The sequence below is a fragment of the Hippoglossus hippoglossus genome, chromosome 10 (genome assembly GCF_009819705.1).
Source record: "Hippoglossus hippoglossus isolate fHipHip1 chromosome 10, fHipHip1.pri, whole genome shotgun sequence".
Lineage (NCBI taxonomy): Eukaryota > Metazoa > Chordata > Actinopteri > Pleuronectiformes > Pleuronectidae > Hippoglossus > Hippoglossus hippoglossus.
Window position 1 is genome coordinate 24,578,335 of NC_047160.1, and position 22,167 is coordinate 24,600,501.

General features: G+C 43.5%; 1 protein-coding gene across 1 annotated transcript in view; it reads left to right on the top strand.

The window, feature by feature from the left end:
* The window catches only part of LOC117769114 (protocadherin Fat 4), a 102,751-nt gene that overhangs the window by 40,841 nt on the left and 39,743 nt on the right, over positions 1-22,167 (top strand). The window contains 3 exon segments of the mRNA XM_034597745.1: positions 14,275-14,406; positions 20,157-20,418; positions 20,993-21,343. Coding sequence (XP_034453636.1) covers positions 14,275-14,406; positions 20,157-20,418; positions 20,993-21,343 — 745 coding nt within the window.

Genomic DNA, 22,167 nt, shown 5'->3' on the forward strand with positions numbered 1-22,167 from the left:
TTCTCCCGTCGAGCATTTGAAACGGACCCATCATGGGATTCGTAAAGGAAAACTTCTGACTTTTATTCCTCAGGATGAGTCAAAGTTAATAAAAGTCTGTTACTCAACATGTGGCCCTCTTTGCTTGTTAAAAGGTTTATTAGATTAGAACATTAACGTAGCGGCAAACAACGATTTTTCTATATGAGGATACAGTGGAGCAGTGGTGGCCTTGTTCTTTGTTTCGGTAGCCGAACCCGGGCTCGTGTTCACGTTAGTGCACGTGGATGCAAGTGCAAGAGTCTCTCCCTGTGCACGTGAATAGATGGAGATGATCTGCGAACACAGATTCTAAGTTTTGTTCCTTTAGCGACATTTTTCAGAGGGAGCAGCAACATGCAGTGTATTGGGCTACACATGGTACGGCTATGCTAACCATGCTAACTAGGCGCTAGCCAGATTGCATGCCATTTATTCATTGAAAAAAGCAAAGCACGGCATTTAAATGATTTTCAGTCCTCTCTCGATTGGTCCCGGTAACCGTGTGATGGACAGATGGTTCATCCAATCACCTGCCAAGTATTTTTATTTATTTTTTTTATAACCTGTGTCCTTTTCCAGTTTCTAACAAAGTCTTCCCAGATGGTTTCCTGTAACAAAACCATCTGGCGCGTCATGTTATGTTAAATGCCCTCATCTTTCAAGCCTCATACCCTCGGTTGCAGGTTTTCTCTATCAAATTTTGTAGAAATCTCAAACCTTGACTGATGAACGCGCTGATATCTCCTCAGATTTATCGACAGCTGTTCTAGCGAGAGAGTAAAATCAACTTTGTGTAAAGTTGGATGTTTTGACCGAGTGCCCGTTTGAGGCCACAAGAAAAAAGTCTAAGTACGTTATTTATTTCCCGGAGAAAAAAGATGTGCGGCCAGGATTTAAAAACAATGGCTGAAGGCAGGAGGATGAGATTCTAAAGAAAGAGGCAAAAGCTTTTATTGGTACGATAGTTTTTAATACTATAATTAATTACACCCAGATGTGTTTGTCGGTGCGGTCGAGAAAGAATATATCTATGTCTGAATATGATGTGAGTATTGGCACAACATCATCGGTCTGACTCTGCGGAACAAAACCAGAAGCACGGCTGAGAGGGGCTGAACAAAAAGAGTGGGGGGGGGGTGGGGGGGGGGGGGTTCAGGAGAAAAACAAGAGAGGTTAAGAGGAGGAGAGAATAACAAGAGAAAAGGAGCAGAGAGGAAAGACAAGAGGCCCGATTGACTTTAGGGCCTCACTTGTCTTTTTTCTGGTCTCTCAATTGCTGCCCTCCTCTTTTCCACTCTCCCCACACACCCCCCCACACCCCCGTCTCTCTCTCTCTGTCCCCGTCGTGCCAAGTGGAGGGTTTCATCCATGCATGCCGGGTCGCGGTGGCGGCGGTGGGGCGGGGGGGGGTCGACTGGTGGAGGTGAAGGTGGTGACTGCTCCTGTCGGTGACTAGATCAGATGTGACACTGTAAGCCCCCTGTACCCCGGCGCAGCCCTTCTTAAATCCTCCTCGCTGCACTGACTGACATCCACCAGACGTCCGGCGGCTCAGACATCACCAGGGTTTTTTGTTGTTTGGGTTTTTATGCCCGCTGCCCCGGATGACGTGCAACCGCCAAAACCAGTGTTTAGATTTTATTTGACGTAGTGTCCACATTGTAGTAATACTGGGACAGTTTGTGGTCACACGGACGTTTGTTCCCTGAATCCATAAAAGAGTCATGAAAGGGGTGACTGACAGTTTGGGGGTAAATATTGTTTTCATTATGAGGACTCATCATCGACGTCCTGAACACCAACATGGAAAATAAAAGCAGATCTTAATTTCTAACGTCCTAGATAAGACTTTTTGCACTTTTCTCCATGAAGAAAGTAGTTTTTTCGATGCTGTTCAGTCTAAACTTAAAGATTTAAAGACGCAATTCTCTGGACGTGTTGTTTATAATGTTGTGTAAATGTTGAATCAATATATCAGGGCTGTGTTTGTGTGTTCTCCTGGGTGTGGAGTGTGTGTGTGTGTGATCCGCTGTGTATCTTCCCCATGTTGTTTTCCACAGATATTGATAATGACTTTAGATTTTTGTTGTCGCTCCTGCTCCGAGACTAAACAGAGCGGTAAACACGGACTCTGTCGGACTTTGGTGTTCACGGTTTTAAGAAGCCCATTGTTTGAGTGATTGCTGATTGTTGGTTTCACTTCCCAAGGCAGTCGGAGAAGAACAGCATTGCTCTTTTGTTGTCTGAGTATTTCTTTCTGTCACATTCCCAAATACCCACAAGTCTTGTTTTTTGGGCGGTCTGTCTCTGTTTTGGGGCAAAAGTCTGGAGGATTTATTTAAAGAAAAAAGTGATAGAAATGAAGAGCAGAAGTCTCCTGCTTTCTCCTGTCTGTCTTTACTGAGCCACAAAGTACATGTCAGAGCTGCAGGAGAGGTCGCCGAACAAATCACACCCTTGTGCTGAACTGGGGTTCTGACCCCCGAGCAACCAAAGGGCTCCCACAATGCAACGGCTCCGAGGAATAAATCATCACCTTCTGACCTCGCACGCTGACCCTGCAAACCCTGGAGAAAACCTAAAGGTGTTATGGATGATAGCGGAGACGGAGAGAAAGGAAAGAGGAGAGTGAGAAAAAAAAGTCTGAGCAGTGTCCTCTCTCATGGGGCGTCTATGGAGCCTTTATGAGTTGACAATTAATAGTCTCTGTAGGTTTCCTGAATGGGGAATTGAGACGAATTGTCTCTCGGCTATTCAGCTGCGTTCAAGCGTGCCGCCAGACAAAAAGAAAGAGGAAAAAACCCACGACTGTGAGGGCGAATTACCCATAGGGCTGTTTTTGAAACATTTCCTTTTTGTTTTGCAGACAGAGGCCCTATGGGAAGACCCCCTTTTTACTCTCGTGTGCACTCACGCACACGTACACATCACCCGGTGAAGTGACCATTTCGAAACGCCAGACATCTGCCAAAACAGAGCCCGAATATAAAGTAGTGATCTTTCAACAAGTCTTCGCACTGAGAACCATTTAGCCACGGGACTGGTGAGAGAAAACAGATCATATCGAGGCTGACATTTGTTTGTTCGTGCTTGACGTCTGAAGGCAGAAATTATATTCGCTCGTTTCAGTAGCCGCAGAAGGACATGCTATACGCCAGTCGCTTTTACTCCTCAGACAGTGAGGCATTGATGTTACGGCCGGGGCCCTAAATCAAGGAGAGAGTGCCTCAAATTATGTGGAACTCCAAAGGAATGACGAGCAAAGTTCTGGTGCACATCCGTTAAAAATGCTAAAAGGATGAAGCTGGGAACAGTGGGAGATAATGAAATGTGCAGGCAACATGTGAAGGCTATTGAAGTCGTGTTTTGTTTCTTTTTAATCCGCTAATGATGTCTTAGAGCCCGAGAATTTGTCCTTGGCCGCAGAATTTCTTCCCATGCTCGGGGGCTGAAGTGCATACAAATGGCTTGTTAATTAAGATGGATGGTACTTTTAAAAGGCCCATCTTCATGATAATAAGAGAGTTGCACATGTGAAGCGTCGGGAGACCTCCGTGTAGCGAGGAAGTGCCTTTTTTATTTTTACCGACGCACATGTATGAATGTCCGCCGTGTGATTGGTGCACAGTTTGCATTTTCATCCGTTTGTCTATCTGTGTGAGAGAAAAGCGGCGGAGCTATCTCCAGGCGCTCTCGTCTGTTAGCTTGAATGGCCTCAGCAGGGGGAGACTGTCCCTCATTGTCAAGTTATTTGGCAGAAGTCGTCTTTTTCTTTTTTTTCTTTACGCCACCTCATGTTAAATTCATCAACATTTCTCTGTCATATATATATTTTTTTCTTCTGTTGCCCCTCAGAATGGCTTCGGATCAGGTTCTCTTGCCAAGCTGTTTCCTGCTGAGGTCCAAATGACCGCGGCAGATGTATGGTGCACCAAAACCAAAAGTTTAACATTCGTGGCAATCAAGCATATGGATTAGGAATATTTGGTGTGAAGAAATAATGTCATTATGGTTTGTTGTGGTTGATTTCCATTGCATACTTATTTTAAAACCCAGACAAACATTATTTATTCATTCTATGTTATTCCTTGGTCTGGTTTGGTCTATTCCAAGCATTCAGTGATAGTTAGATAATTGGGGAACACGTTAACTCGTTTTCTTGGTGAGAGTTTGGTAATAATGTAATAATATTTCTGGGCTGCAGCCAAGAGGCAGTTAGCTTAGCATGAAGTGTTTTGGCTCCTTTTAAAAAGTTTGAAAATGCAGCTAAAATCCAAAGCTCTAGTTTCTTTAATCAGGACAAAATGTATAAACAACAATTTTAGTTTTTTAAGACATGGATAGTCATATTTATTTGCGTTGCATTGACGTCCTGGAGTCCAGTCATCTCAGTTCACGTTGTTGTAACAACCACAAATTGTAATTTTTACATTTGTGTCTAAGTTTTCGTGCCCAGCTAAGCTGCTCACTTCCCAGCAACGGTTCCACACTAAACACACTGATGAGAGATGTGTGATAGTGATCTAAAGACTGGCCTGAGCTGTGGTGCGTTAGAAAACACGTGGAACGCAGATATAAATACCGATGGAAATCACTGAACTTCTATCCATTGTTTAAAGGTATCACTGAAGCCACTATTGTATTTTTAGTTTGGTCAGCAGAAGCTGTGGGTGGCTGTCGCGTTTCATCCCGGAGCATAGGTCAGCCACACACACACAAACGCACACACACACACACACACACACACACTCTCTCTGTTGCTGGGCCCAATGTTGAGGTTTTCAGGGGTCGTTCACATAAACACTGGCTCGAGGGGGGGCCTGGAGCTTTTCACACAACAACTCCTGTCTTGGATTAAAGGATCTTTTTTTTTCTGCACCAACCCTCATATGTTCTACACACACACACACACACACACATTCCCGACTCACTATGCTCCATTCACGGTCGTTCAGATGTAATAAACCTTATCTTCTTATTTTTGACCTCAGTTGTTTGTTTGAACTCCGCCATCCTCTGCTGACTTTAGTGCAACACGGACTAAATCTGATGTTACACACACTCACTTGCAGAGCAGTCTTACTTACGTCCTAATATAAGCTGCTTTCACATGTCCCAGAGGGGGATGTATGTGAAAACGCAAATGTCTAAGTGTGTTACTCTGGAATTCTTCTGGAACTTTCCTGTCTATCCCCTGGTGAAATGTCCGGAAAAATATCAGAGTGAAAATTCACAGCATATAGATTGGACGTGTTGTTGTAGTTTCCAAAATATGATAGAAGTGACCTGAAAAGTGAAAGGGCACAGATTTCAAAACCACCAACAAACAAAGTAGCTGGAACAACACGTCTTTGATGCAATGAATTCTCAAACAGCAAATCGAGTCTCATGAATTCTTAATCACATCAGTGCCGAACCTAGCCCCAGATTTCTAGGTTGCGGAATTAGCGTAATGTCTCGGAGTCTGTCTTCCCAGATGTGACTTGTAAATAATTAGGTCAAACCGGAGAGATCTCTTTCACTAATGCATTTTTCTGTCCCGGCCCAGCTCCTGTAAATCTCATGCATTTATCAGTGGCTGACAGCGACTGTAAAAATGGAAGCCGCAGTCGTCTTTAAAGCCTCTCGCAGACCTTCCAGAAGTTTGGAAAAGAGATACCGGGCTCCATAAAGTGATATCTTATATTTACTGCGTTTCACTTTTTATCTGTTTAAATCCCTCTAATGTGAAGCCTGACGTCACAAACTGAGCCATATGGAACAATCCTCCCCGTGTCAGGACATATTTTTGATGAATCAGATCCAATTTCAATCAAAATAAGACAATAATTGACATTTTTTTGGGACATAAACCACAGGTTGAAGAGGTACTTTTTAAGTGTGTAGCTTTACTGCATTTGGAAAAAAAACAAGATTCTGCAGTGAAATCAAAAGTACTTATTTATGAAGAATGGCCCCTTCAGAGCTTTAACCTATAAGCTATGTTTTGAAATTTGTCAGCGATCCAGGTGGCGATGACTCTGACTGCTTTGTTTAATTTCTAGCAGCATGTTATATTGCAGCTCTCGGGATAAAAGCCCGAAGCAAGTGTGTGCGTCCAACTGTGGGGATTTTCCTCTCTTTCATATCAGTTGACGGATTACAAACTCATCTACGGGCTGGAAAACATTCTCTAACCTCTTGTCCTTTGTAAAACTGTCTAAAGTTTTTATTTCCACCAGGATTAATGCAACGCAGGCCCTTGAAAAGTTGATGTTATCAGAAAATTACAAATGAGTTTATCTTATGTTGAATGCAAAGTGTGTTTTAGCAAAGTAAGAGTAAGTGCAGCCAGAAGAATGTAGAAGAAAGGTCTAATAATTTTTGCTCTGAAAGTTGCAGTGTAAAGCTTTTAAAACTTTCAACATCCACAAGAAATGCTTAATCTTTATGTACTTCAGTACTTTCCGAGGAAGGACGAAGTTTATTACGAGTTATTATATCCCTCAAGTGATTAAAAATCAGAAAAATCAAGTTCTTTTCAGATCTATTTTGAGTTTCTTTTTTTGAGCAATCTCAAAATTCTGAGTTGCTCTCCTTTCCATGGTCTGGGAGGCTTGAAGGACGTAATTGGAGGTAATTGTGGAGAGGGCGCCGTGATAAGGCCGCAGACTCACGCAGCGTCAGTGGCACCGACATGACGACCGATAGACGGCTGACTCCGGTTCTGGTCTCCTTCCATTAAAGAAAATGTCCTCAGAAAAGACAGACAACTGATAACAAGGAAATCCATTTCTTTCCCTCACATCTTCAAAGCATACTTTTCACAAACAGGCTAATTATCTTGTTTTTTACCTTTCATCTCACAAGACGGTGAAAATGCTTGTTTTGATGTTCGTCTAACCTTTTAATCCAGGGATACAGAAACACGCTGCGTTTAATAGGCTATGGTAATTTTCGATGACAGCTTTGAATTGTGCTCCGGCTTCAAGGAGAGCTAAATCATGTCTCGCCTCCATTAGCTCGACTCTGATCTTGCACAAGGTCTAATTAAACTTTCCATCCAACTCTCCCAGGTAGAAATAATGGGGGAAGAGTTATGGCTGTTTATAGCGAAGAAGAAGAAGAAGCCCAGTTTGCACCAGTCATGGCCGGATGCGGGACCATTAAATATGGCGATCCATCACGATTTGCTCCCACTCTCCTGTGTGCAGGGATGTGTACGAGCCCAGAGGCTCCTTGAAACAGGACACTGGTCCAGATGACCCGGTGGGTTATTAGTTCTGTTGGATTATGTATCCCACCAGAAACGCTCGGAGGGAACCTCTCTTGGCGAGGGTCTGCAGGGGGCTTGAAGGGGCCGGCTGTAGACAAACACTCTTTTAACAGTTGGTGAAGTGGTCCACTGAGAGGACAGTGATCCCCTTTATGAAAACCACTTGTCCAACAATGTCTCTCCCCTTGGTGCTTACACAAGGCCAAGGTGCTTTGTGATTGTTTGCAGGCTCTCCTGTTTTGTTTTGTCTGTCTCTTTCTCTTACTCACTCTTGCTGCTTTTTTCTCTTTTTGTTTCCATGGGACTGCAGGAGATTTGGGGGGGGGTGGGATATGATCGTATCCTGACTTCACTCTCGCACCGTGTGTTGAGGTTTGGCCGGCGTCCAGCTTTGTCTGCTTTTTCCCGGGCACATTCCCATCCCCGGTATGCTCAAATTCCTGTCTCCAGAGCGCGTGCACTTCTCCGAGCCTGACGACTGCGGTCGGAGGATGAATTACTCTGCAGGAGATTGTTTGACAGGTCGAGGCAGTTGCATTTGTACACGCGTTCCAGAAGCCGCGCAGGAGGAGATCAGTTTGACCTGGTCTTAATTATTTAGCTGTGTTTACTTTCGTTATTAAAAGACAGAGCCAAGATGGCACCTTGACCAGCGTCCTTGACCCCCAGAGCCTGCGAGTCCTTGGGGCTCATAAATCTCCAGCCAAGGGGTCGACGACGTTTCATGTAAACAGTTGAAACAACCACGAGGAGGGGCAGCGAGGGAAGCGAAGATTAAGTGAAATAATGTGAGGGTCTTGTCAACGTGGTCTCCAGAGCTGCAGTTAAAAGCAGAGTTCTATCAACCCAGTCCCTCAAATAGCGGGGCATTCATCAGATGTGCACAGATCATTCCACACGGTTTTCAGATTAAGCAAGGAAAACACAGACACAGGTCTGGGCTTCTTCTAGACGCTCAGTAATCCATTTCCAAAACTCGCAGGATGACAGTTTCCTTCATACGATACAGTGGCTCCTAAATAGTGCAGGATCTTTTGGCTAAATAAAGGTTTTCCAGTATGCATGGACTTCACAATCCCCTGGAAGGTTGATCCTGGTGTTGAAGCAGCATGAGGACGTCCTTGCTGACCTGCATGGGTGCGGTTTCTCGAGAGGTTTCGCAGTCAGCGGTTGGAAGGGGGGGGGGGGGATGTACCCTCTCCCCGTCTGAATATGAGAAGGCTGTGTGATGACTCTCCTGCTCCTTTTGGGAAATGCAGCAGCTGGATTCCTTGTATTTTTCTGCCTCTGTTGGAATATTTTGCTAACCAGCCCAAGCTGTACCAGCCTTCCACTCTCCTCAGTCTCACACAAAGCGAAGGCATCAGACCAACGTAACCTCAGATAACCATCATATCAGCGTTAACAAACTCTGCATTATTCCTCTGATCACATTAGTTTTGCTTATTTATTTATTATACTTCAATGGAACCCGGCGTGTGTTTCAAAGGGATTTGGTCGCTGACTCTCTTTCGTGGCATTACAACAATTTCTTTGTGCTATTTAACTGTTTGTACTTTGCCAAAAACCTGGGTTATTACTTTTAACAGCGTACAAGTCTGGCCGTGATTCAGTGATGAAGTGTTATATTCGGAATTGATTCGTAATCCCATTTTTATTTAACAAATTAGGTCCAACTCCGAGCTCAGGAGCACATCAGTGAGAACGGATGATGCAAAGTGGAATCGTTCAATCTCAGCGGCCGAGTATAACGAGCGCTGGAAGTCTGCACTCCCATCCCCCCCCCCCCCCCCCCCCCAGCCCTTGACCCCGACTCGTCAACAGCATCTAATGAGACATTTAATCATTTTGAAATGATTGTTTCCTGCAGGAGACGCACCCTGCTCCAGTTTTTACGATCAGATGAGCTCAGCTTTTACAGGCCAACTGTTGCATCAGTTGCACTCAGAGGTCGCTTTTTTTTAATTTTTTTTTGTTGGGTTCTCCGAGGTCTGGTTTTGGAAAGAAAAAAAAAATGTCAGTGCTAATGATGTGATTTTTACCCTTCTCGCTCGGAGGCTCGCGGTGTTCAGTGCAGTAAGCATGCACTGTATTACTCATCCGTAATGCAAACCATCGCTCACTTAATTAATCTCTACTCTCTACCGGTTATTAAAAACAACTGAGTCGGTAACTGACAAAATATGTGCACAGCCTACACGGGATTGTGCTCGAATAATACGTCTCCGGCTCCTGCAGTGAGCCCCCCCCCCCCACCCCCCCAACACCCCCCTCTGTCTGACTGACTGCAGAGCATTTGGCAGGACGACAAGTACGAGACGTTTCAGAGAAGGAAACATGAAAACCAGTGCTACTTCCACTTCTCAGATGTGGATAAATTGGCAAAGGTTGTTTTGCTCTCGGTGATACAGGTGAAGCTTTTTTGCCTTCGGCTGTAACTGCAAACTCCGGTTTCTCCTCACTTTGGATTTCAATGGTGGGATGGGAGACATATTTCGGTATTTTCTGTTGCTCTTGAGGTGAAGGTCTGTGCTTTTGATGTCTGCAGACTATTTTCACTTCTACAACAAAGTCTTTTTTTTAAAGACTGGGTGAATGTGGAGGGTCAGAGTCAGCGACGTACTCCGGAAGATGTCCAGAAAGGAGGGTCAGTTCATTTTCCAGTGTTTGAAGAGTGCAGCAGAAAGTTGTATTCGTCAGATGGATTGACGACAACTGGAATATTTCCAGAGCATTCAGGCGAAGGGCGGCGCCTGTGTAGAGCAAATCTGAAGTAGGACATTACGTAGAAGTTAGATATTTGTATTGTTCTTTCACGTTCATTGAATGTGAGAAACATCAACTCTTCATTTGCTGTTCAACACTAGTTTTCACAAACAGCCCCGGAACATTTCAGGTAAACGTCTGAAAGCAGCGATACAGTATTATCTCAACAACCCTCATTTGCAGAAAGTGTATAGAACAGTCCCCCTCTGCCCCTATTCAATGGATATTAATGGAATTTCACGTCTATGAGCAGATTTCATTGGGATTATATCTTTGTGGGAAAAAGTTCGACAGATTATCCAATATAACTGGGACATTATTTATTGGAACAAGTTGTTTTTTAATCTTTAAAATGTATTTCCCAACTTTTAGCCCCACAAATGAATCTCTATTCGCCACCATTATATTTGGGTCACTGCAGAAATCTGCAGACACTCTGCTGTGAAAGATGTACTGCATTTCTTTTTGTGATATAGTCGAACTGACCCTTTAATCTTAAATTCCATGCGTGAGAACGGAGAGCAGATTTCATACCATGTGCTCAGACGTCTAAATTATCCCACCTGTCATCCCTTCGTGTTTCGTCTACACTCCGGGAGTTTTAGGGACAAGATGAATTTATCACTGCTGAGGTCAAGCTCCTGGACAAATACCTTCCATCACGTGAGGTCTCATAATCGTCAGCGCTCGGGAAACCACTTGACGCGTGAATCATTCATCCGTCTCCATAAATAATAAAACCCTGGCAGCCAGTTAGCAGCACCTGCAACCCGAAACAGTAGTTCGTGAAACACAATCTTTTACCTTGTAAACTAATGTGTTTCACCTGCCTCGGCGTCTGGGTCCCCGGCTCGCAGGTAGCGGGAGTAGAGCCTCTCTCCCTCTCAGCCCCCCCCCCCCCCCCCCCCCCCCCCCCCCCCTCCTGACCTCGCTTCCTCTTCCTCCGATGAATTTTTCACCGAAGCTCTTTGATACTTTTTTTTTTTTGGTCCCGTGGGAGCATTGGTTATGCAAACTGGAAGCGTGAGGCGTAATTATTTCTCAAAACTGCACTTCTACCCTAATTAGCTCACTCCTCAGAAGTGGGCCTTGCATTATTTACACATCAAGGGGACACACAGGGCGGGAGATAAATATTCATTGTTTGTTGACTCTGCCCCGGTCCCTCGGCTCGGGCGCAAGTTGAGTCGAGAGCCGCTGTCATTGTGAACTTGTTTATACGACTTCTGCATCGCCGGCTGCCCGGGACATAATTTGTCTTGTTCTTCCGTAATTATCTGCACTCATGCAGAGACACACAGACACCAACTCAGAGTCGGTTTAATAAGTGGACATCCTTACCGGGGCACAGAGCGCATCACACATGAATGAGTGTTTTTTTTCCGCTGATGAGATTTTTCTTAATTGTGACATTGCCCCCGCTGCAGCAGTGGCCTCCGAGTAGCAAACTGTAAGAGGCATATTTTATTCAGTTTTGACTGTGACACCATTTCCACCGCGTCTCCCTCAAGCTTTTTGTTCTGGGTCATCCTTAATGAACTGAACTTTTTCTTTAAAAAGGAGCGGGTGGCAGCTGTTACGAGGAGTTTCCTGCTTCTGTTTGTTGCAAAGCAGATTTGAGGGACACGTGGAGTCTGCTTTTCCTGTTAATAGCCGGGTATGAATAGGCCGCTGTATCTGACCCTCCACCCTGGTGGTCGTGCGGCCTTGAAGCCTATTGTCTGCTCCACAGATGCCTGCTGGGAAACGCTTAGTCCTTTTTTAAAAACAGCGTCCATTACAGACCTTTGACAACCTTTCTTTTCCGCATTTTCCTGTTTCATCAAACAAATGCACAGTTGTGTTTTAAAGGGGTTGTGGAAGAGAGGTGGGGGCATCTAGTGACGCCTGGCACAAGAATTACCATAATCACTGTCAACATTAATGGAGATCCTATCACTGGAGAATTTAAACACGGCTTTTCCATATTTATAGAAGCAATAAACAGAGAATGCGCAGCAAAATGTCTGTTATGATTCAAAACGAGTCGTGTTTACTTGCTTTGAAATGCATATTTGCGTTAGTGGATGAGTTTAAGTTGGGGGATACGAGTGGAAATGTAATATTGCCACAGTAGACACAGAACATCTGAAACTACGAATGTCTCACTTTCCCTAAGACATTTGGAAAGCCCAGCTTGTGTAACTGATTCCCATTGTGCTGCCATATGTAGCTTCTTTGATTCCCTGCAGCAATAAACACGTTTATATGTACAGACTATTGCTGTAATAATGTTTTTTCAAGTACTCTTGTACTAGTTTCTATATATGTGTGTGCAAAACATTTGTGAAGTGGAAGTTTGCACAGGGACAGTCGACGTGTTTTCATGGATGTCAATATTCTGATATTAACTCGAATATTACAATAGTCTGAATAAGACACCGACATGTGAAAAGCTTTTTCGTATTAACTAGAATAAGGTCATACTTGGAATAAGCAATAATCGAATCAAGACGTGTAGCATTCTGACCTAGAGTTCCATTATGTAGACACGTTTAATCGCATTTTAACGTCCTATTGGATTCTTCACAGTATTTTGCAACATCGACATAAAGCAGCGTCCAACTGATTGATGACGCATGCCGTCGCTTCAAGTGCAAATAGTGTTGGGTCATAAACTACACTCTGTTGGAAGTTGGAAGAAACCCCATTTGTCCAAACTATTGCATTATCTCATGTAAAAAAATGTCCTTAATTGAAATTTAAAGGCCATAACCATGAAAATCCACATGATCCTGAAGATAAAAAAGTTAAATGTCACTTTAATTCATTGGAAATCTCATAACTTATCCAAACAATTGATCTAATCCCAGTTTTCATTCTTGCCACTGCTGCGTCTGTATTAGATTTACGTTATCAGCGCTTCATGGGACAGAGTCGATCCACATGGGGGGTCTGCGGTCGACAGTATAATGTGTGTTTATTTTGGTTTTTAAGATATGAAAGTGAAAATCCCTGAGCTGCAGTTTTCTCTACTGTTACACTGACTGTACGTCTCCGTGGAAAAGAGCCTCCAGTCATTTTATAAACTGTGCATTTTCCATAAGCTCCCGTGACACTTGGGGTATATGAGGTCTACCATCGACCCGCAGCTCTGAAGATATGTTAGTTTATCTAGTATCTAGTATGGAACCATCACTACGGTACAACCGCTAACACAACAAATGCAGTTTTTATTTTATTACTATCGAGACAGTTTAGTAGATAAATCTTCAAGGTTGATTATGCTATCTAGATTCAGCATTAGTGTCAATTCATGACAGCTGTGAAAAGCAGAGATCTTTTCACCAGCTAGCATTAGTTAGCTTAACGTGATTTTACAGTTTTGTGGCAAAATTGTGCAATAGTACATAATACTTAACGCATCATTTTAGATGCTAATACACATGCTCTAGATATAGCTTTGGTATTTTACATTTGACCTCATTAGCTACTTGATTTTGGTTTTCTCGGGCAGTAAAAGCAAACTTGTGTCCTCCCTGTAAAGCTTTCTGGACCATTTGAACCAATGAGCAAGGTCTATGAATTGATCTTTTTATTAGATATATTTAAATTAGTGATTTGTAGTTAGCCCAACCACGTAAAATCGTGTGAATGTCACTGGTCAGACAAATCTAAAGCTAACTGTAGCTAACCTGCAGCTCTGCTAAGCTAACACTTTCCTCTGTTATAACTACATCTGTTGTCTGTATGTGGTTCACAAACTAAATTACTAACGAGTTGGAGCATCACTTGGATTCACTGTCGGGAAACAAGAAGTAGCTGCTGAGGTTAGCAGCAGCCAAAACTAGCTAGCACTAGCTACAGTGCCATCACAGCGTTTATCGCATATTTGTTGCAGTTTTTCCTAATTTACATCTCAGCTGAATAATAATATTTATGCAGTTTAACAGATGCAGACTTACTTCAACTATTTGATCTCTATAAACGACCTCTGGATAAAACAATAATTCCGTCTCTTCGGTCCTTTGAACTTTCACGTCAGCGTACGAGAACCTCGTCACTTAACAGATTTTCCTCTCAAGCCTTCGGTGAGTCGGAGAGTGATAACTTTCCACTCACCGTGCAGCTTCTCCATCATCCGAAACCCCAGCGGATCGACATGTTTTGTTTTTTCTCCTCCTAACAGCTGTAGCAGGCGAGAGTTTGGCAGCGCTCTGACGGAAACTGTGGTGTTTACTCTTCCTCTGCAGGTGGAGATCACGCTGCAGGACGTCAACGACAACCCGCCTGTTTTCCCTAATGATATTCTCGACGTGACCATTGAGGAGAACGTCGGCGATGGCTTCAAGATAATGCAGCTAACAGCCACGGATGCAGACGAGGTAATAGCTCCCCAAGTTTCTATTTGGTCTGACAGTGTTTTTGTACTTTCCTGCGTCCGTTTTCCACTCCACTGCTCTCGGAATAGATATCCAGGGAGTGATTTGAATTAAAAATACGCTCTACATTTTTTGTTCCTACGTGGTGTAGAAACCACTATAGATTCAAATGGTTTTATGAGGCTAATGCAGCTGAAAATTGAGCTAAGTCAACATTTACCGTCTTTATGTTGGACCTTTCTTATGCAGATATTCATGGCAGAGGAGCCGAGGCAGGAAACGCTGCCTGTCTCTGGGGAAGCTTTGTAAACCTGTGATATTTATTATGAAGGAGAGAGTAGTGCAGCACACATTATGACTTTAATATGCAGGTAAATATATACTTTAACAACCTTTTCCAAAATTAAAGCCACTCAAGATATTTAGCCGAACGTTATAAAGAAAGAAATAACAGTAATTTAAGAGGATATATTGGAGTTTTCAGAAGATTTTCTTACTGGTTAGACAACCTACGACCTTTTCAAACTTTTTTAAATAATAAAATAAGACCCCTGTCAGCCAATGTGTTTTTATGGTGCCAATGATTGGATGGGATGTAATAAATGTCATTGGCATTGAAAAGGAGATCCCAGCCACACTTAGAGTCTCTTAGACTGTTATTTGGATTAGTCCTAATTCTCTCAGTGTGAACAGCACGAGATTAATCTGTATTAAAAAGCAATGGAGTTAACTAGACACCTGCACCAGGGCCCAACAGGCCCCATTCACTCAAGCTTCACGGAATTACACATAAATATCAGTCACCTTTATATGCCAGATATTTTTCTAATAGATCCATGAATCATTTTCTGGTAAATTGATTAAAAAACACCCAAAAAACCACCGCCACTGACACGGATCCCGTCAAAATTTACTCTGTAGTTTTTGTGTAATGCTGCTAAATAACACTCCAGCAAATGCCCATGAAAACATGGTGATAATGGACGTGAGAGAGCAGAGAGTGAAGTTTGAGTTTTGATTAATTGGATCACGTCGCTTGAGATAAGCGTTGAAACGGTAATTAAATTTATCAATAACTCGCTGACAGAAACTAATCAACAACTAATCTGTTAATTGAATTATCATTGAGTTTGCTTATTAAGGCTTTTCCCTTTGGAGCAAAACTTAAAATTTGGAAAAAGGAAATTAGGAAAGGCATTTTTAAAATAAGCAGCAGTTCAGTACGTTGCAGAGTTGTCTGCTTTAGAGTACAAGGCAGATTGTGTTGGTATAAACACACAGAGAACCACTCTAAATAACGTCCTAATACATTGTTCTGGTGCAAACACACTCTCATGCTCTCACACACTCTCCGGCAGAATAAACATGATTGAATGATTTGTCCTTTTCTGGCTCGTGTGTTGACATAATCCGAGATGTGTTGAGGCCACTGGTGTCACAGAGTTCGGAGGAGTGTGGCCAGCAAATTGATTTTTCGTCCTGCAGCTCCGAGAGTCTTCTCCAGAATCCCCACGGTTCACATTACATCACCAGCATCGCTCTCAATTAGTTAAGAGCTTCATCTTTAGCTGCTTTAGACAGGATATGGACATTAAATCCTGCAGTGAGCGAAACGCAGGCCCTGGCAACATCTCCCGGTGCTGCGGTCCCTCCGCCATGCCAAAGGACACAGTTGAACTGAATGGAAAAAGTCGGGGCCGTAGAAGCGAGAGCGATTAGAAAGAAGGAATATGGACTCACATTTAATGTTAACTTGTGAGGCTGCACGTTTTTTTATTGCGCAGCTGTTGCCTAACCCCCGTGTCTTCCCTCTGAATGTGAGAAAAGACCACTTCTCTTTTATCAAAATTGTGTATTGACCGTAAATCTCAGACCTGGAAACATATCCGTCTTTCCCAGTAAAGGAATTTTAGGGACATGATTTGATTATTTTTCTTTTCTTCTGCACCAAAGTATTCACAGCTTTGATCCTGCAAAGGTTTAACATATGGTTTTAAAATCAAACTGTGCAGTTGGTCACTTTTTCCTCACGGAGTCTGGAGCCCTGGTGCATGAGATGAAACTCAAGACTATTTTGTACAAAATGAAGGGTTAATTTTTACATGCACTTGCAGTATAACCATATGCATCGTGCAAATTGACGAAACTAAAGAACTGTCTCTTCTGCTTTCAGTCAGGGATGTAAAGGAAACAGCGGACAGCTAAAACAAATGTGGACAAGTCTTTTTAGGAATTACAGATTCTAGAGATGTTTACTCCAAACTTCAGCGCTGCCATGAATAGGTTGCTAAATAGAAGCCTGTACTTCATTCCAGCTCTTAGTCTGAGCCAGATATGACTCCGGCCAAGTCTGTGCCCACATCCTTACGCAGGAAACTTAAGTTGCGCTGACACTAAGCGTACGGAACGCATTGGTGCCGTTGCTGAGAAAGCCACATGTGTGAGCCAGCGCGGCGTAGCCAAGAGTGCAAGCTGTTGGCCAGCTGACGGGCTGAATTCAGACATCACAGTGATCCCATCCAATTTAACAGTGCTACATGTGGGATTCATGTGTGAGGGTATTAAAATGCTGTTTCTACGCATCCGTTTTTTGCTACACCCATTTCCACCCCGAATAGAAAGAGAGGTTTTGCACGAGGGTTGAAAGGAAATCGATATAAAACTTTGCTCTTTTGTCTAACGTGGGCTACACACGGGGGGGGGGGGGGGGGGGGCCTCTCAGAAAATGTTTCTCGCCTCATTTGAAAGAAATATGCCGCCTTCTGTGCTTTTTGGAAAGGCGGTGAATGTTTTATTGGAATTCTGACCTTATGTGGAAAGTATGTCACAGGTAAAAAACCTTTTTTAATGAAGAAAAGTGAAACAATGGGTGTTTTAGGAGAGGTCTTTGAAAGTGAGCGTAGCCTCCAAATGAGTCGTAATGGGTTCCAGAGGCCGGCGTACCTACTGCAAATATATTTCTGGCCACGTTCTGCAGTTGTGAAACAGATTTACACACCAGCGTCGCAGCGTATTGGCCCATCTCTTAACTTTCAAAGACTTTATCTCAAAGACAACACATTGCTTGTCTTTCAGGAGTCTGTGTTATGATTGGCCAGGCTGGCTCTGTGCTATAGCATACAGGAAGCTCGCAATCCCCGCCGGCGCTGTCTGCTTCACACCTCTCTCTTCTCATAGGAACTGCATGCTCCCCAAAACCACTCATCTGCTAAATGAGTTTCCTTCTGCTGCAGTCTGGTACACTCTGCTCCCTGGAACGCTGCCGTTTAATTGGTCAGCCCTCTTTTATTTTTTTTTCCTCGCCCCAACAACCCATTGTGTCTTAGGAGAGTTGTAAAGTAGTCAAACTCTTGAGCGGAGGTCAAGAGGGCAGCCAGTGTTGGTGTGTGAGTGTGTGTACGATCTTAATTACTTGCGTCGGTTCAATGTAGAGAAAAGCGAAGGGAGCAGCGGGAGGAACGAGTGCATTTAAATGAGGGTGTAACTTTTGTCATGTGTGTAAACTATTTTCAAAACGTGTGAGTTAGACTGCGGACCCCCTGCTCGGCCTCTCCCACCTTCCATGCTCTGCTTTTGAACCCTATCAGAAAATTAATTGGCAGACCGCGGGTGTTGGGTTCCGGACCGCAGCCCAGGTGGCTGATGGGATTGCCAGATCTGGAGCCTCTGATTGATGACAGCAGGGTCCTTAGATGAGCAGAGCCTCGCTCCGTCCTCCTCGCTTTTTTTTTTTACGGGGCCTGGATCTCAGACCGGGTTTCTGGTAATTCAATGAAGGACAAGGTCAAGCAGACAGAGGTTTTATCCGTTGTGAAAAGAGGCCTCGGGAAAGGAGATAAGAACGAGTCGTGAACTTGGCCTCATGATATTGACTCCGACTAAAGCGTTTGGCAAAGGCCACCAGGTTCAGCCCGTTAAAGAAAGAAGGGGAAAAGAATGTAGATGGAATCTGGGCAGTTTATTTCTCACGCTGTTGCCAGCAGGATCCTAACTCTCTGTATAACTTTCACAACCTATTGACACAACTTAAAACGCTGTATGCAGGTAATACACTGTTTGCATCAATACTGTAGATTAGACTGTTTTTATCTTGGTTGATGAAAGTTTAGCTTCATGCTGATGTTCCAAATTTAGCACTTGTGTTCCCACAGAGAAAAACATGCAGGAGAAACTGCTGTATTGTCAAGAAGCCGCTAAAAGAAATGTACTCAGCAAACACAATCCTGAAAGCTACAGATTAAATGAGACACTCTACTTTCCAGCATCTCATACCCTTCAGCATCTTTTAGTATCGTTTAATTAAGATGCAGATTTTCAGGTGACCATCATTGTCCACCAATGTGTTAATTTTCAACTACAGCAACAACTTTATACAACTCCTGTCTTTACATTGACCTTCCCTTTGTCCTGCAGGATCAAAAAGCATCAGACGTATTCTGAAAGAGTCTCTTTTAGCTTTAACCAGCTGTAACCAGAGCTCGCTCTTCATCTCTGTGAATAGCCGTGGCTTTTTGATGTTGCCTCTTCTTTTTGGCAGAAGACACAGAGAGCCAGACAGTTGTCTGATCTCTTATTGTTCCCGGCACAAATATAAATGTCAAGCTCTGTCGTCGCCCTCATTCAGTTGTCACGTCTCGTTCAGTCGCCCCTTCCTCTTCCGAGGCCTCATGCTACAGCCATCACATGTGTCACGGGACTTGTACTTGACCGGCGTAACAGGGGATCTATTAGTGGCATTTACAGAGGAACACAATAACCCCCCCCCCCCCCCCCCCCAAAGTTCAAAGAGGAAGAGGAGTCTCACCATTCAGCTTCTTCTTCTTTCTCTCTCCCTCCACTGTGACCAATGATACATGACATGTAGACTATGTGGTTTAGGCTGTGTAAAAGAAATCTTTGTGTGTTTGGTTGAAAGAAATGTTTAGAGTTACCGTATTGATAAAATTGAAGCCTGAATTATATAATTTTATGTGAGAGTTTGATAAGAACATCTTTGTACAATTAAATAAAAGTAAATGAAACACACAATAAAGTACTAGAATACACAGTAAAAGTCATATTTTCTAAAAACAAGCAAAGCAATATCGTAATTTAGAGGCGTATATTTTTATCATACTTTCCAATACAAATCAATATCTTAAATCTTGTGGGATTAAAATGTTTTTGATTGATTCTTATGGATATTTTCCCATTTGTTCAAATACTTTTACAGCTCAATATAACTTCAATCCAGGACGTTCATAAAGTTTTCCTGTTTGTTCAGGGTGTAGAGTCGCAGGTCTAAGTTCTTTACGTCCACTTTCTCCTCCTCCTCCTCCTCCTCCTCCTCCTCCTCCTCCTCCTCCTTCTTCTTGTGTTTGATTTGATTTGCCATCTATTGCACGGCCCTTTTTGAAACCTGTCTGCCGTCTCTGTGAAGGAGTCAGTGAAGGGTTTCATTCATGCTGGATTAGAAGGTAGTTTGTTCTGGAGATGTGACTCACCAACATGTGGTGAGAAATCTGATTTCCGACCAGATACAGTTGCTTTGATGCTTGTAATCATGAAGCTTTCCCTCTACGTGACCTGAGAACATACGTTTGAACCTGTTAAAGGTTCAGAAGGTAAATACTCTAACCTACTGGCCCCAGATGTATGTCCTGAGATGTTCTAGAAAACAAACTAGAATATATTGACTTCCAATTCAGTTTGGTAAAGAAAACCACGTACGATTTACCGTAACTAATAATATCTATTTTCTGTCTTCACCTCAGGGTCCCAATGCTCTTGTGACCTACACCATCATCAGTGGGGCGGACGAGAGTTTCCGGATCGACCCGGAGTCCGGCGATCTGATCGCCACCAAGAAACTGGATCGGGAACGCCGGTCGAAATATTCCCTCCTGGTGCGAGCCGACGACGGGAAGCAGTCGTCCGACATGCGGCTGAACATCACCGTCAAGGACATCAACGACCACACGCCCAAGTTCTCCCGCTCGACGTACTCCTTTGATATCCCCGAAGACATGGCACCAGGTAAACTCTGAGACTGATCTGACTTCTGCGAAAGCCGTTTGTCGATTCTGTTAAAATCATCAAGAGCATCGAATTATCGGGTGCAGCTTCTTTGTAGTGGTTTATAAGACGGTCGTAGCGCTCGCAAATCATCTCTGTTTTCCTCAAGGGGGAAATTAAGAGTTCAACAGGACAAAGGGACGATAGCTGATATTTGATTTATGTGGAAATCTATCAACAGCCAGCAGGATTTACAATAATCCTGAAAAGGGTCTGGAACTTCTACAGAAGAGTTTGATCATCATGCATCGAATCAAACTCAGAAACTACAAATAAAAACATTCACTCGTTGGCTGTTTAATCTATTAAATCTGTGATATCTTAATCACTAAAACATCCATTGTTCCAAAACAGCGAAGGCCAAGTGAGTTTTCATTTGAATGTTATTTTAGCAATTGGCAACACGATCACTGGGTGTCTGGTTTTAATAAAGAGCCGTATTTACCTCCTGCAGATGTAATAAAGTAATTTACTTGTATTTGGAGGGAAAATCAAACTTCTCGCCTCCGTGTTTCAACTCGTCTGACTCCCGCAGGCTCCATCGTGGCGGCGATCCTGGCCAGCGACTCTGACTCGGGGGTGAACGGAGAGGTCACCTACTCACTGGAGGAAGACGACGAGGACGAGACGTTCCTGCTGAACCCGGTGACGGGAGTCTTCAACGTGACGCGTACTCTGGACTACGAGGCGCAGCAGTACTACATTCTGACGGCGAGGGCTCAGGATGGCGGCGGGCAGGCCAGCACGGTCAGGGTGTATTTCAACGTGCTGGACGTGAACGACAACCCGCCCATCTTCAACACCACGGCGTACAGCACGTCCGTCTCTGAGAGTCTGCCGCCTGGATCCAGTATCATCACTGTCGGGGCCAGTGACGCCGATGATGGTACGTACATGTAAATGGAATTACTCTCAATAAAAGTCCTCTAAACATGGTAGGTTATTAAATCAAGATCCATGAATCATTCCTGGGAAAATAGTTTTAAAAAATCCCAAAGCCGAATCTTGCAATGTTCCAAATTCTTCGATCCAGCCACTGACCGGATCCACACCAAAATTATATGTGTTCTTTCCTTACCCACAATGCATCCTTCCATTAAGTTTTGTGGTTATCCCTCCAGTAGAGTTGTGTAATGCTGCTAACTAGATGAAAACATGAAAATCAAACTGCAGCCTTTTAATTACCTGCAGTTTCATTTTGCTAAAATACTGACCGTGAGGTTGGATGTATGTTGGCACTGATTTGACTCCATATTGTCAGATTTAGGGAGACTCTGACTGGACGTATCTTTGACAACACATTATATTTAGAAGCATGTTGCCGTTCTGCAAAATCCAGATGAAGCTGCACGAAGGCAAAGAACTCACGTCATGTTTTGAATTGTATTTAAATCCCAGTTAAATCACGTTTAAATCCCGGTGAAGTGTTGCAGAGACGTCGGTTTATTCAAGTCAAACCCTTCCTGTGAGAACGTGAAGCACTAATGTACTTCTGAAGTGTATAAATCAAGTGTGAGCGAAAACCATGGAAGATCCATTTAATGCAGGCCTGTCATTTTGTTACGAGAGTCGGTTACACAGCAGCTCTCGAACCCTACATTTAATTTTTTTCATTTTTATGTCGCGCTACGCATGAATGATTTGATGAAAAACAAGCGTCCTCAGCGTGTGATTAAGTGGCCGGAGTTATTTCTGCGTCTCAGGTGGTGG